The sequence below is a fragment of the Montipora capricornis genome, chromosome 6 (genome assembly GCF_036669925.1).
Source record: "Montipora capricornis isolate CH-2021 chromosome 6, ASM3666992v2, whole genome shotgun sequence".
NCBI lineage: Eukaryota > Metazoa > Cnidaria > Anthozoa > Scleractinia > Acroporidae > Montipora > Montipora capricornis.
The window spans coordinates 61,631,278-61,643,777 of record NC_090888.1 but is presented as its reverse complement, the minus strand read 5'-3'; the positions used below and the strand labels follow the sequence as shown (position 1 = coordinate 61,643,777).

The following is a 12,500-nucleotide window of genomic DNA, read 5'->3' as shown; positions in this document are numbered from 1 at the left end:
AGTCAGTGGAAAGCCCCGCACCCCCATACCCGGGGAATAGCGGGGCATTAGACCAGGCCTGCCTTCTAAATGAAGAAAATTCCCCGCTATGCGGGGCAATTTTGTACGTCAAAACCAAGCTTTTCTCCCCCGCACCCGGGACGATAGAGTACTTCCAAAACTATAAAGCACAATGTTGCCCAAAATTAATATACTTTAAGAAATTTTACCTCAAATTAAACTTTGGCAAACATGAAAATCAAGAATGCAGTCCATTTCTCATAAAGCCCAAATAAATCTAACTTGAGTTACAGATTTGGCGTTCCAAACTTTACAATCTCTCCAAAAACGGTAATATTAATCACTGGGTTTAGCACAGCCCTGAAAATGGGAATAAAAACACCAGTTTCCTTGGTGTCATAACCATTAAGATAACAACGACATAAGTCCAAACATTCATTTGACGAGCAGCGTAATCTGACAATATTCCAATTATTTCTCCTCTATGCATAAGAATACCCAACCTATAGTACACTCAACCGACTACAACGGTTCACAATCACAACAATTCTCAAAGAGCTATACAAATTTCACAAAGGAAATGGCTTATTACCAAAATTTTATGGCCTCATAATCCAGCTACATTTTGCAAATAACCAAGAAATTACCAAGGTAAGAGAGTAGATCCCCTATATGGAACATGTTCACTCACGTGACCAGCAGCCATATTGGTTTAATTAAACAAAGAAAGTATTTGCATTCTAATAGAGTTCAAATACCTGTGGATTAGCTTGATACACTATCATGGCCGCCATTCCTTTGTTTTGGAGCACCAACATGGTGGCCGTGATGTCATGTGAAAACTTTCTATAGGCCTTACACCCAAGGTAATCCCTCTTACATGGTGCCCAGTTCTTCCGAGGATGTTACTCGCGCGATGCGTGGACCGCCCAAGCGATTTTCTCGAAAACTACCTGAAAGAAATGTTTTCTGCACTCTCAGCTGCCTGTTTGTTCGGCTGGGCCTTCGTTTGCTTTGTACTCTTTGGCTGTTCGTTATTTTGCCGTTTATTCGGTTTTAGGGAATTTAATAAGCAAACCTGAACGGCAACGGCAACGAGTACAATGGCTGTGTAGGCGAGGGTTATAATCCTGTTCATTTCATTGCCGTTCTTTACAAAACAACAACGCGAAATGGCCACATTGGCTGCATATTCGAGAAAACGTGATCTACGACGGCCAACTTTAAGAATTTCTTTTCGAATTTTGACGCTGTCTCACATATTCTGTTTGGGATATTTCTGACAGTGGTAGATAAACTAAATGCATCTAGATTCGTAGGTTGAATGTACATGTGAAGTCGTTTTTTAATCGACGTTGTCTTCGCTTAGCACTCGTGTTTCAACTCATTTCTCTGACGTTCATTCAGTTATTGTTTGTGCAGGGCAAATGTGTCTCTTATTTAAACTCCTATTAAATTTTCGAAATGTATTAAAACATAGCGAGAGCCGAAGCTACTTTGCTTGTTATTAAAATAGCAAAGAAGAAATCCACTCAGCGTTAAAGGTTTTCCTTCGATTTGAAAGTAAAAGAAACGAAACATAAACAAATCCTCCTCGAAAACATCCACGCAACGCGCGAGTGACATCCGTGGAAGAAATAGGGACCAAGTCTAAAAATAACTTAACAGGGATTACCTTTGGTAGAATACCTATAACGGGTATTCTCTTTCTTACCTTGATAATCTCTTGAAATAACCCTTCATCGGTAACAAATTTTGAAACTACTCTGAAAACTATAGCAAAGAAAATAAAAAATCTAGTGAACTACAGTAGATCTTTGAAAGAGTCCTTGGTAGGAACTTGCATGTTCCACCATTACGCAGACCGTGGTAATGTAGATACTCAAAAAGACGAAACCCATCGGAGATAACATTTTCAAGGTTCATCTCACAAAATCATAAAGTAGTGTTACTGTCACCCTCTACGCGTACGTTCGCGTTGCATTCCAATGGAAATACTGAGACAAAAGGTCAACGCTATAAATAAATCACTAAACAAGCATAACTATAATCTTTGTCTAATTCCACTACAAGAAATGATAATATTTACAGATTGAACCCAGAATTTAACTGAGAGCCCATTACAAACATGAAAAGAATGGATTTTAACTTGACTCAGCCGCCATTTTGAGACCGTATGCTCTCCCAGTGATCTTTGCGTGCCTATTCAAGTTGGCGTCAAAATGCAAATCCCCGTCTAAGCCCTCCTCAAGGTCCCCGCTCGCCGAAACTTGCGCCAAATGCTGTCGAAAACCCCCCGGACCGTGGCAAAAGTGACAGTCCAAAACCGCTGAAATCCCTCGCTAATGCCCCGCATTCCCCGGGTATGGGGGTGCGGGGCTTTCCACTGACTAGTGCATAAGTCGTTCATATAAATACGAAATAGTGCCGTGCCGCCGGCTGATGACCGAGCCTTGTGGTACGCCCGATAGAACTGGGGCGGGAGTCGAACGTCACCGTCAACAACCACGCATTGCTGCCTGTTGTTCAAGAAGTTCTTAAGCCAGCCTAGGGTGTTGTTTCTAATACCCGTAATACTTAAGTTTCAGTAATAGCCTGTTATGAGGAACTTTATCGAAGGCCTTTGAGAAGTCCATTACAATGACGTCTGTTTGCTTTATGTTCCGTGGGATGTTAATTAGGTCTGTGACAAATTCTAGGAGTTGAGTTTCACAGGACGTATTCTTGCGGAAACCATCTTGTAGAGGATAGAGATGTCTTTTCGGTAACATCACATTTGGAGGAAAGATGGTAGGGATTTTAAAGAAGGGTTTTGTACATGCCGACGTCGGCTTTAACCAATCTTTGCGTTATGGTTTTCAAGCTCTGGTCAGGAGGTGACATCTCAGGTCGCCCCTGATTTGACCGCGCTTAGAACACATAAATAAACAGCCGGAAAGGTAGGCCATTTCTATGCACCTGACTCACGCAACCCCTATGGGTATTACCCGCTGATAGCGCACCACCAATCTCGTTCCCAGAGTCATCGGTCCCTTGACCAGCGGTCGGGAATGATAGACTCTGGTCGAATCCAAAAAAAGGCCATATCTGATTGGCTATTCAAAACGGCCTAATTTCTTGCCATTTGTCAAATTCTAAACTAAAAAGTCGCGATTTCTTCTGGATTTTTATCTATACAAGGTTGAAGATAATATAGGAATAAATCTTTTTACAACTTATTTTTGCTTTTGAAAATACATCAATTTTCACTTGCGTGACACCAGATACTGAAATCTGCTATGGTTGAAAAAATGTCTCTCGTTATTTTTTGTGATTCTCCGAAGTTTAAACGTTTCGAGTGAATTGGTAGATGTGTTTATACTCATGTGTACCGTCATGACAAGGTGAACTCGAGGCCCCAGTTGTTCAAACAATGGATAGCGCTATCCGCCGGATAAATCACTATCCACTGGATAAATCAATTGGTTTTAAATTTCCTAGTGTTTATCCGCTGGATAGTGATTTATCCGGTGGATAGCGCTATCCATTGTTTGAACAACTGGGGCCAGTTGTTTTGTTGATTCTAACCGTCTCCCCTCACGCACGCGCAGTTACTCAACTCTAACCGTCTCCCCTCACGCACGCGCAGTTACTCAAACGGAACCAGAGTTTTCTGGTTCCGGTTTTGGATTCCTCCAGAGCCTTTCGTGCCCGTTCCTCTAGACAAGGGTAACGGAGGCTCTGGGAACGAGATTGGTGCACCACCTGTTATAAACCGTATTAATAAATGGCAGCCAAGAAATTATTTTTTTGTCTTTATGCAAGAGAAAATGAGGGGACAGAGAGGGAGGCTCAGGGCGTTGGCCGGGATATGTCATGTCCACGAAAGTTATTTTTAGACGAGCGGAAGTCTTTGTTCTAGCGGAATTCTGTCTTCAGAGACGTCCGCATACAGTCTTGCCTCGCTCTCAGGTTCTTAGTGAAAAGAGAAAATGACGGCGTACGTGCAAGGCTGATGAATATTTATTTTCTTTCAAACATCGGACCGAGGTTGGCCTGCATGCGGACGTCTCGGAAGACTTACGCTCGTCTAAAAATAACTTTTGTGGACATGACATATCCCAAGGGCTGGACCGGGAGCCTCCCTCTCTGTCCCATCATTTTCTCTTGCTTTATGTTAATCATCCTCACTAGCCTCGTTAGCACGAACAAAATTCATGAAGAATTCTTGTTCCAAAGTGATGCTAGTGAGGATGATAGAGTCCTAAAGTGTGACGTCTCACAAAAATTAAATTTGTGAAATTATGGGATTTTTCGTGATATTATGAAAGAACAACATCCAAAAGGTCTATTCGCCAAAAACTAGGATTTCAGTTATGCTCTGATAAATCCATACAAATCCTTCTAAATTTGACTCAGTTTATAAAGGAATCGAGTCAAATTAATATAGGAGGATTTTTATGGAGTCATCTGAGCAAAACGGGACTACTATCTCCGAGACAATTTGCCCCACAATGCTAGTTTTTGGCAACTAGAAGTTGTTCTTACAAAATATCCCAACAAATCCCATAATTTCAAAAAAAAAAAAAAAAATTCATGACGTCACCACTTCAGAACTGCATTAGGGACGGACCATTACAAAAGTTATGGGGGGGGGGGGGGGAGGAGGGGTTGAGGCGCGAAGTACCAAAAACAAAATTCATGCAAGGGAAAATTAAGCACCTTTGTTGCCAGACTAAGGTCTCTGTTACAGTAGGCAATTTTTTGTGCAACTTGTCTCAGAATTTTGTTGCGACGACAGTTCTCACATTGAGAAACGGGTTGCTTGATGGGTGTTACACAAGGCAACATTTCTTGCAAGTTGTCTCGTTTCGATTAGCACATGAGATCGAAATCGCGAACATAGAGCTCCTCGCGGATTGCTCCCTAAGGAACAGTGGAAAGCCGTGGTTCAGGAAGTAAAATAACATCTTCGAGAACAGATTTGTTCTCCTTATGAGGCGTTGAGTATGGCTTGTTGCCAGTTCGGCTTGTGTTCCTTCGCGAACGAGGAAAATCAATCAATCAATCAATCATTTATTTATTTTAACATGTTACGTCAAAGAGCTATAAAACTCGTTCAAAATACGAACGTGTATAAATAAAATCTATAATAATCACAGCCATATAATATAATTCAATTTTAAAAACAACAAAAAGCCACATACTAAAAACGTGACTTGGAAAACTCTAAAACTCGTTCTAAAAGCAGTCAAAAGCTACAATTGTACACTATAAGACACGTTCTAAAAAACTGCCATTTTGCAATTTACTTCTGAAGTCACTAGCATCACTTGAAAGACGAACATGAGAAGGCAAACTGTTCCATAACTTAGTTAATGAATAAGTGACAGAATTCTTCTTAAATTTACAATTAAATTTAGATAATTCCAAATCCCGGGGGGGGGGGTACTCGATGTATCCCTGGTTGGGGAGGTGCGGCGCGGCCCCTCATACCCTGACCCTGTTTTTAAATCAACATTTCTTGCAAATCAGAAAATCAGCGATATTTGTCTTAAAAGACAAATATCGCTGATTTTCCTACCCATTTTAAGACAGAATTCCGATTTTTGATACCCTGTTTAAGACATTTAACCCAGTTTAAGACAAAAATTGATAAATCGATACCCTGATTAAGACAAAAAATGATAAATTCGATACCCTGTTCAAGACAAAAATCCCGAAAAACATACCCTGGCGGACCGCACGTCCCCATTAAGCCCTTATAAGGCAGTACCCCCCCCCCCTTCCTTCCTTTCCCACCCCGGGTTCCAAATTCAAGCCCTTGCCTCTTAGCTTATACGGTGTATGCCTGTATTTAAAAAGGCTAGCAATATATGTAGGACCCGCTTCATTTAGACATTTAAAAAGATGTATTAACGCCTGATGTAAGCGCCTTCAATATAAAGATGTCATGCTAGCCGCAGTGAGCAGTTCGTCGTATGACATTGATTTGTTGTGCCCGATTCATGTTCTCAAAATATAACAGTTGCCATCTTCGAGACGGTTGCGTATGCCTACAAACAAAGGGCCCCAGTATTCGAGATGAGGTAATATAAATGCTTTATAAAGTTTTATCATTGCATCACGAGGAAGAAAACGCCTTATTCTTCTCAGTGCAGAAGCCTTGGCATAGGCTTTCTTTAGTTGATCTGATATGTGTTCTTTATATGATAGGTCCTCGTCTAGAGTTACTCTAAGAATCTTAACAGATCGGAGAAATTCTATTCGAGCATTATTAAGAAATAAAGAATAATGATAGGCACAGGGTCCGACAGATAATGCTTGAGTCTTAGCACAGTTCACTGTTAAATAGTTGGACTCAAACCACGACGAAAGAGCCTGGAGATCCTTGTTGAAGGAAAATTCTAGAATGGTGGGAGATACATCTGACAGGTAGGCAGTCGTGTCGTCAGCGTACAGCCGCAATGAGACATTAGGAACACAAAGATTCAAATCATTAATGAATATGTTGAACAACAACGGACCCAATAGTGAACCTTGAGGAACGCCAGATTTAACTGTTTTGAAGTTAGAGCATGCACCATCTAATCTGACACATTGTTGACGACCTAGCAGGTAGGTGGACATCAGTTCCAAGGCCCGTGTAGAAAAGCCATAGGCCTTCAACTTCGCGAGCAGAAGGCTATGGTCTATGGCGTTAAATGCTTTGCTCAAGTCCACAGCGACCGCCGCTTATGTTGGCCTTGTATGACCACTGTGATAGTTCCATTTGGGCTCCCCGTATACAAACTCTGTCGCAGGAGCTGGAAAAAGTACGGAAGCATGCAGTGCGCTTTGTAACATCTGAATATTACAACTACAAGCGCTGCACAGTCAGTGACTGGGACGGCCGCGCGTATTTTGTATTGCGGGGGGGGGGGGGGGGGGTCTAAAAAGCAAGCGCTGGAGACGCTAACTTGTAGGGGGTTCTGGGGAAATTATCCGCCAGAAAATTCTGAAATCTTGAAGCTAGGGAATGCTTCTTTCAGCATTCTCGACGCGATATAAAAAACATAAACGTGGATCAACCGTAAAAGGACATATGTTTTACTTCTTATTTTTGCTTGAAATTGGGAGGCCTAAGGGCCCCCCCACCCCCCGCCTCCGCCGTTCCTGAGTGATCGTTTCGGTCAGGGGCTAAATTCCTTATCAATTCCCCCTCGCGAAGGCCTCTTTATCCCACAGCGCAAAACTCGCGAAGGCCTCTTTATCCCACAGCGTAAAACTCGACATATGAATGACGAGCAGTATTTTGTACCTTATGAGAAGCCCATAACTCAGTCTCGATCTCTCTCATTTGCATGACCTTTTCAACCAAGGTGGAGCGTTAAGAGCGTCAGTTAAGAGCGAGCCATGCGAGTCATCATGCGAGTCACACAGTTATTGACAGCTGACTGTTCTAAAGGGTGCTTATACTTAAATGCTGTTTATCTGTGCTATTTGAAATGGGTGCTCAGACTTAAACGCGAGACTCACAATGCTCGCAAATTGTCCGCCCATCAAAAGAAGACACCGTTGAAAGTGTTTACATAACTGTGGTCAGACCACTAATTGACGGTTGAGAACATAAATGTTGAGTTGAATCGAATTGACTTTCTACGTGTATCGAATCAACTTTGATGATGTCTCGAAACGACTTCAATTTGTATCGAATCAACTTGTCTCGAAACGACTTTGTATCGAAACGACCATAAACCGTACTCAAGATCTCTCTTAACTGTTTAAGCGAAATGAAGTGATCAGTGAACTGACTGTCCAATGACTTCAGAGTCCTCGGGTTACAATAACCGGCTCAACTTGACCAGCGGTGATCTACGAGAACGAACCAATCAATCGACGAGTGGAGACGAGTGGTAATTTCAAAAGTTCGAATTCTTCCGTCCACAGTTTTCTAATGCGAAGATTTGAGTAATTATCATCTTTTTTGTGTCTAATTTTCAGTGCTCTTAGCAGTCGTGGTCTCTGAAAATGTCTGAGAAACAGCAAAACTGTGTTTCGGACGGCGAGGAAGAAGCCGACGAATATGCGATCGACGAGCTTGCAAAGGACAACAACGATGTCGCCATTCGCAAGAATCTCTTCGATGAATTTGACGTTCCAGCGAAAGTACAAAAGACATCTTCGGACAGCGCGAACTCTGGCCGCGAGTACGTTAAAGTTTACTTGCGAATTCGCCCTTTTAGTACCGAAGAGATTGAAGCAAAAGAGAATCAACATTGTCTTGAAAAGGAGAACGAATCGGCGGTATTGATGACTGCACCGAAGGAATCGTTCGCTTTCAAAAACAGCATCCGCGCTGGCGGGGAGATTTCCCACCGATTCTCGTTTTCTAGTGTCTTCGATGAGACAACGACGCAGAAACAGTTTTTTGATGAAACAACGTTGCCTCTGGTTGCTGACTTTATTCACGGGCAAAACTGTCTTGTTTTCACTTATGGAGTTACGAATTCGGGAAAGGTATGCATGTGCACGAGCTCCCGGGAAGAGCTTATGATTTACAGTTGATTTCTTAGTTGAGATTATAAGCGTTTCTCCAATCTCAAAGGTCATTATACTGATTTCTGTATGATTTTTCATTGCGTAGATGGCAAGGATTCCAAGGTTTCATTCGCATATACATTTACCATGTAATAGCCATGGTACCGGTATTATAATTTGTGCCAACTCTAATACAACGTTTATTGAAAATCCAACTATGCACTAAGGAAAATGAAAATGTAATGTATGCTCCTTAACCTAAAATGGCATGTCCTTGTGTTTCAGACGTACACAATTCAGGGAACTCCCAAAGACGGTGGAATTCTTCCAAGGGCTCTGGATGTGGTGTTCAACAGCATTGAAGGAAAACATTACAGCAAGTTGAATCTTAAGCCACGATTTTGCACAAATGTTGTTAGACTGACAGATGAAGAAGAGTACCGGGAAAATGCTTTTAAGAATGCTTTGCTCTCATCTCTTGACAAAGATGTGAGTACAGTATATAATGTAGAACTTGTTTAGGGTCCTTTAGCTGTCCATTAGAAATATGCTTCGACGAGAATGTTTTGGAACTCGTTCAATTTCTCCCGGACTTTTTAAGTTCAATTTGCTGAGCCTTGTGTTTTGGCAATATGATTACATTTGCGCATTGTAAACATGTGCAGTTTAGTCCAGTAAATTACTTTGACATTCCTCTTATTTTTATAGGCCTTTTTTGATATATTAAAATTCAGCTGGATAGTGAGGCAGTGAGGACAAAGACAAAGGAAAGTGGATGATATGTAAATATTTTTCACATTCATTCCAACATGTTTCTATTGTTTTTGTCCTCACTGCCTCACTATCAAGCTGAATATTTGATATTTTGAAAATGGCCTTCAGGACCATTGTTAGTGTGATTTCAGTAGAGGAATAGTCAAAATGATGTGTAGCACCTCGTAAATAGCCTGACTTCTGGGTGTATTTTGTTTTTGTGATCTCATTTACTCGGAAGCCCTTCAAGCTAGATCAGCCAGGATGATAACGTGCTGGCTTTAAAAGGCTGCAACCGGGAACTCCATGTCCTTCTAATCTCTTCATGCAGAGTTTGTGGGTCCTTTTAAAATTAACAGCCTGAGTACAGTAATACCCATTGTACATGTTATTATTGTTGTTGTAGCATTTACATGTACACCTTGGTCTAATCTTTTTGATCAGACAATTGCAAGTTGAACAAGAGAGTAATCAGCATCAATCACAGAGCCATGATTACATGTAAAGCTGGTACGCTGTACATGGCTAATAATATCTTTTATTTTGGCTTTGTGGTTTCTGTACTTACAGTATAGTGACTAAGTTGCCAAAGTCCAACAATATTAGAATATTTATTTTTATCCAGTTCAATATAAAAATTTGTGTATTGAAGGTCTTTTGTTTATGTTTTTAGTGTACATGTACACGCAATCGAAAATTGATGACACAAATACAATGTACACTGTATTGTAAATCTCTGTTGCACAATACCTTATGACTACATGGCGGTCATAAACCCTAACCTGCGGACGTTGCTGCAGAACGAAGGCATGCCTCATGGCCCACGGAAGGGCATGTCAAGCCCTGTGAACATTACCGTAAACGTCCATGTATAAGCCGCACTTTTTTTCACAAAACTGAAGCCATAAATCAAGGGTGCGGCTTATCCATGGATACATCTGTGTTTGGAGTTTTAAAAAACGTAATTAATATTCATACAACTTCTTAAGATCTCAGTAAAGAAACATAAAAGAAACTGAGAGCATGTTGCTGTTGTTCATTGACTTTTTAATGACTAATGGCTCCTAAAGGAACCGTTTGTGTCTTCGAGTGTTTATCGGCGAATCTTGCTCTCCAAGAGTTCTTTCAAGCGATTAATTTTCGCTTTACTCTAACAAGTAAACACCAACCTACAAGGAATCTCCATTCCTCCGTACAGCTGTTTGCAGTGACGTCTTCGCCCAGTCACTTTCACGCATATCTTTCCGCCACATGCAATAAAATACCACAAAATTCGCGAGTACTCGCGGGGTAAATGGCCTTCTGTTTTGTTGTCCTTGACCACCTTTTCGGCAAATTTGTCGACTGCATTATCAAGCTCCTGTTCTGCGTGAATTTTTTCACCTATTGTGGGTTTCAAAACATCTTTATAGTCGTGGTCATGATACCCAGGTCCTGGCCCTGGCCCTGGCCCAGACTCCTCCCCACATTTAAAGCTTGGCTACTAAGCACTCGTTCGTTTTGCTTCAATCGAAGGAATTTCAACTTTATGGTGAAACTTTGATTATGATGATTGTTTGTCCTTGTTGGTTTATAGCAATAGAAAGTTACTGGAACTTCAAACTTCATTGTATTACATTTTTTTCCAAAATCTGCGCTTCTAAATTCGGGGTGCGGCTTATCTACGGATGCGGCTTATACATGGACGTATACGGTAGTTACAGTCATCATCAATCACAATGGACTGTCAACAACGACGAATGGTACATGTAGCTTCCAGCACTGTACATCATTGATTCATTTACCGGTCTAGTGTCAGTTTTGTTTCAATAGACCATTTTACAGTTGTAGCTAAGGGCGCTTTCCATTTGACAGAACTGATCGGCCAGACCAGGCATTTGGAAGGACTAATTTTACACTGCCTTCAAATTAAAACTCTTCGAGGATGATATACAATCCTCCAGAAAAATGCGAGGTATTATCATGCAAGTGTTCCTTCAAATTGTTGCATTTTCTTTGCAAACTGATGGGTCTGGCTGGCTAGTTCTGACAAAAGGAAAGCGCCCTAAGTTACCTGGCCTAAGAATGGAAGTGAGGCTGCCGGTGACCTTGCTTTTATAGAAACCTTTGTGCTTTTCTAATGGTAATGTAGACTAATTAGAGTTACAACAGGATAATTTACATGATAAAAAACAGTAATGTCTGTATCAAATGAATACAAGGTCACTGGCAATCTCGCAGCCATTCATAGGCTAGATCACTGTGCAAACAAGTGTAAAATGGCCTCTTAGCCAGCTCGTACATGTACATGTACCTCCATGTGAACGAAAGACTTTCAATAAGGTTACCGGTATTCATTGGATAGCATCATGCAGCTTTCCCACAACTAGGCTTTACCCTAGAAACTCATAAAAAGCCACTCAGTCTTGCTCACCATTAGTTTTATTTCATGGTTGTCCTTGCAGTACTCTTAAGGTCAGTTTATAAAGTACGACCGGCCGGTTTTATCGGGCTGATACATGTAAATCATACCGTGTAAATTGTGTAAAACGTGTAATTTTTCCTCCAAAGATCTTACTGTTGTCCTTTTAGTATCCACCAATTTGAAGGCTTTAATTTTTTAAGTATTTGTGCGCATTACCCACTCGCTTACCCATTGATTGATATGTTGGTTTCTCTTGGATTGTTGGCCTGACTTCAAAAAATCTGTTGCAGTGCAACAGATTTTTGGAATCTGACTGATTTTCATTCCCATGAATCAGTCATTCATCGGCTGTCAAAATACATGCAAGATTTGTGCTCTGATGCCGTCGGGCCAATAAATTGGGCTGGCAAACCGTAACATGTAAACCGGGCTTTAAATGATATTGAATTGTTTTTTCTTGCAATTGTAGACATTTGACATCAATGCACTTCTCAAACTGGACCAAGATATATCAACTGATGTATCCAAAGTTAGCTATGCTGATGAGTCAGCACTTTGCAACACAGTGACTACGATCAAAAGTCAGGAGGTAGATAGTAATCAAGGTAATAACATGGATCCCTCTTAATTGTTGTGCATAAATTTACACAAGTTGTTGCAAACACAGTTGCTACAGGAGCAGATGTACAGCTGTAGGGTGATTAACTGGTGTGCGTTGACAGCCAGAGGTTGCAAGTTCGATTCTCAGTGACTTCAGCGCCTGTCTCGACTTTCCTCTGATTTGTTTAGCTGTAAGTTGGGCCTGTAAAGTACCTTAGAATTGTACAGAGCTCTGAGAGAGGGA

General features: G+C 41.2%; 1 protein-coding gene across 3 annotated transcripts in view; it reads left to right on the top strand.

Moving 5' to 3' along the window:
- Positions 1-7,786: 7,786 nt before the first annotated feature.
- Positions 7,787-12,500, top strand: part of LOC138052731 (kinesin-like protein KIF20A) — a 29,465-nt gene continuing 24,751 nt past the window's right edge. The window contains exons 1-4 of one of the 3 annotated variants that reach the window (XM_068899291.1): positions 7,787-7,874; positions 7,963-8,478; positions 8,785-8,988; positions 12,126-12,261. In XM_068899291.1, coding sequence (XP_068755392.1) covers positions 7,990-8,478; positions 8,785-8,988; positions 12,126-12,261 — 829 coding nt within the window. In that variant the 5' untranslated portion in view covers positions 7,787-7,874; positions 7,963-7,989. The other 2 variants (XM_068899290.1, XM_068899292.1) reach the window with 2 other exon arrangements.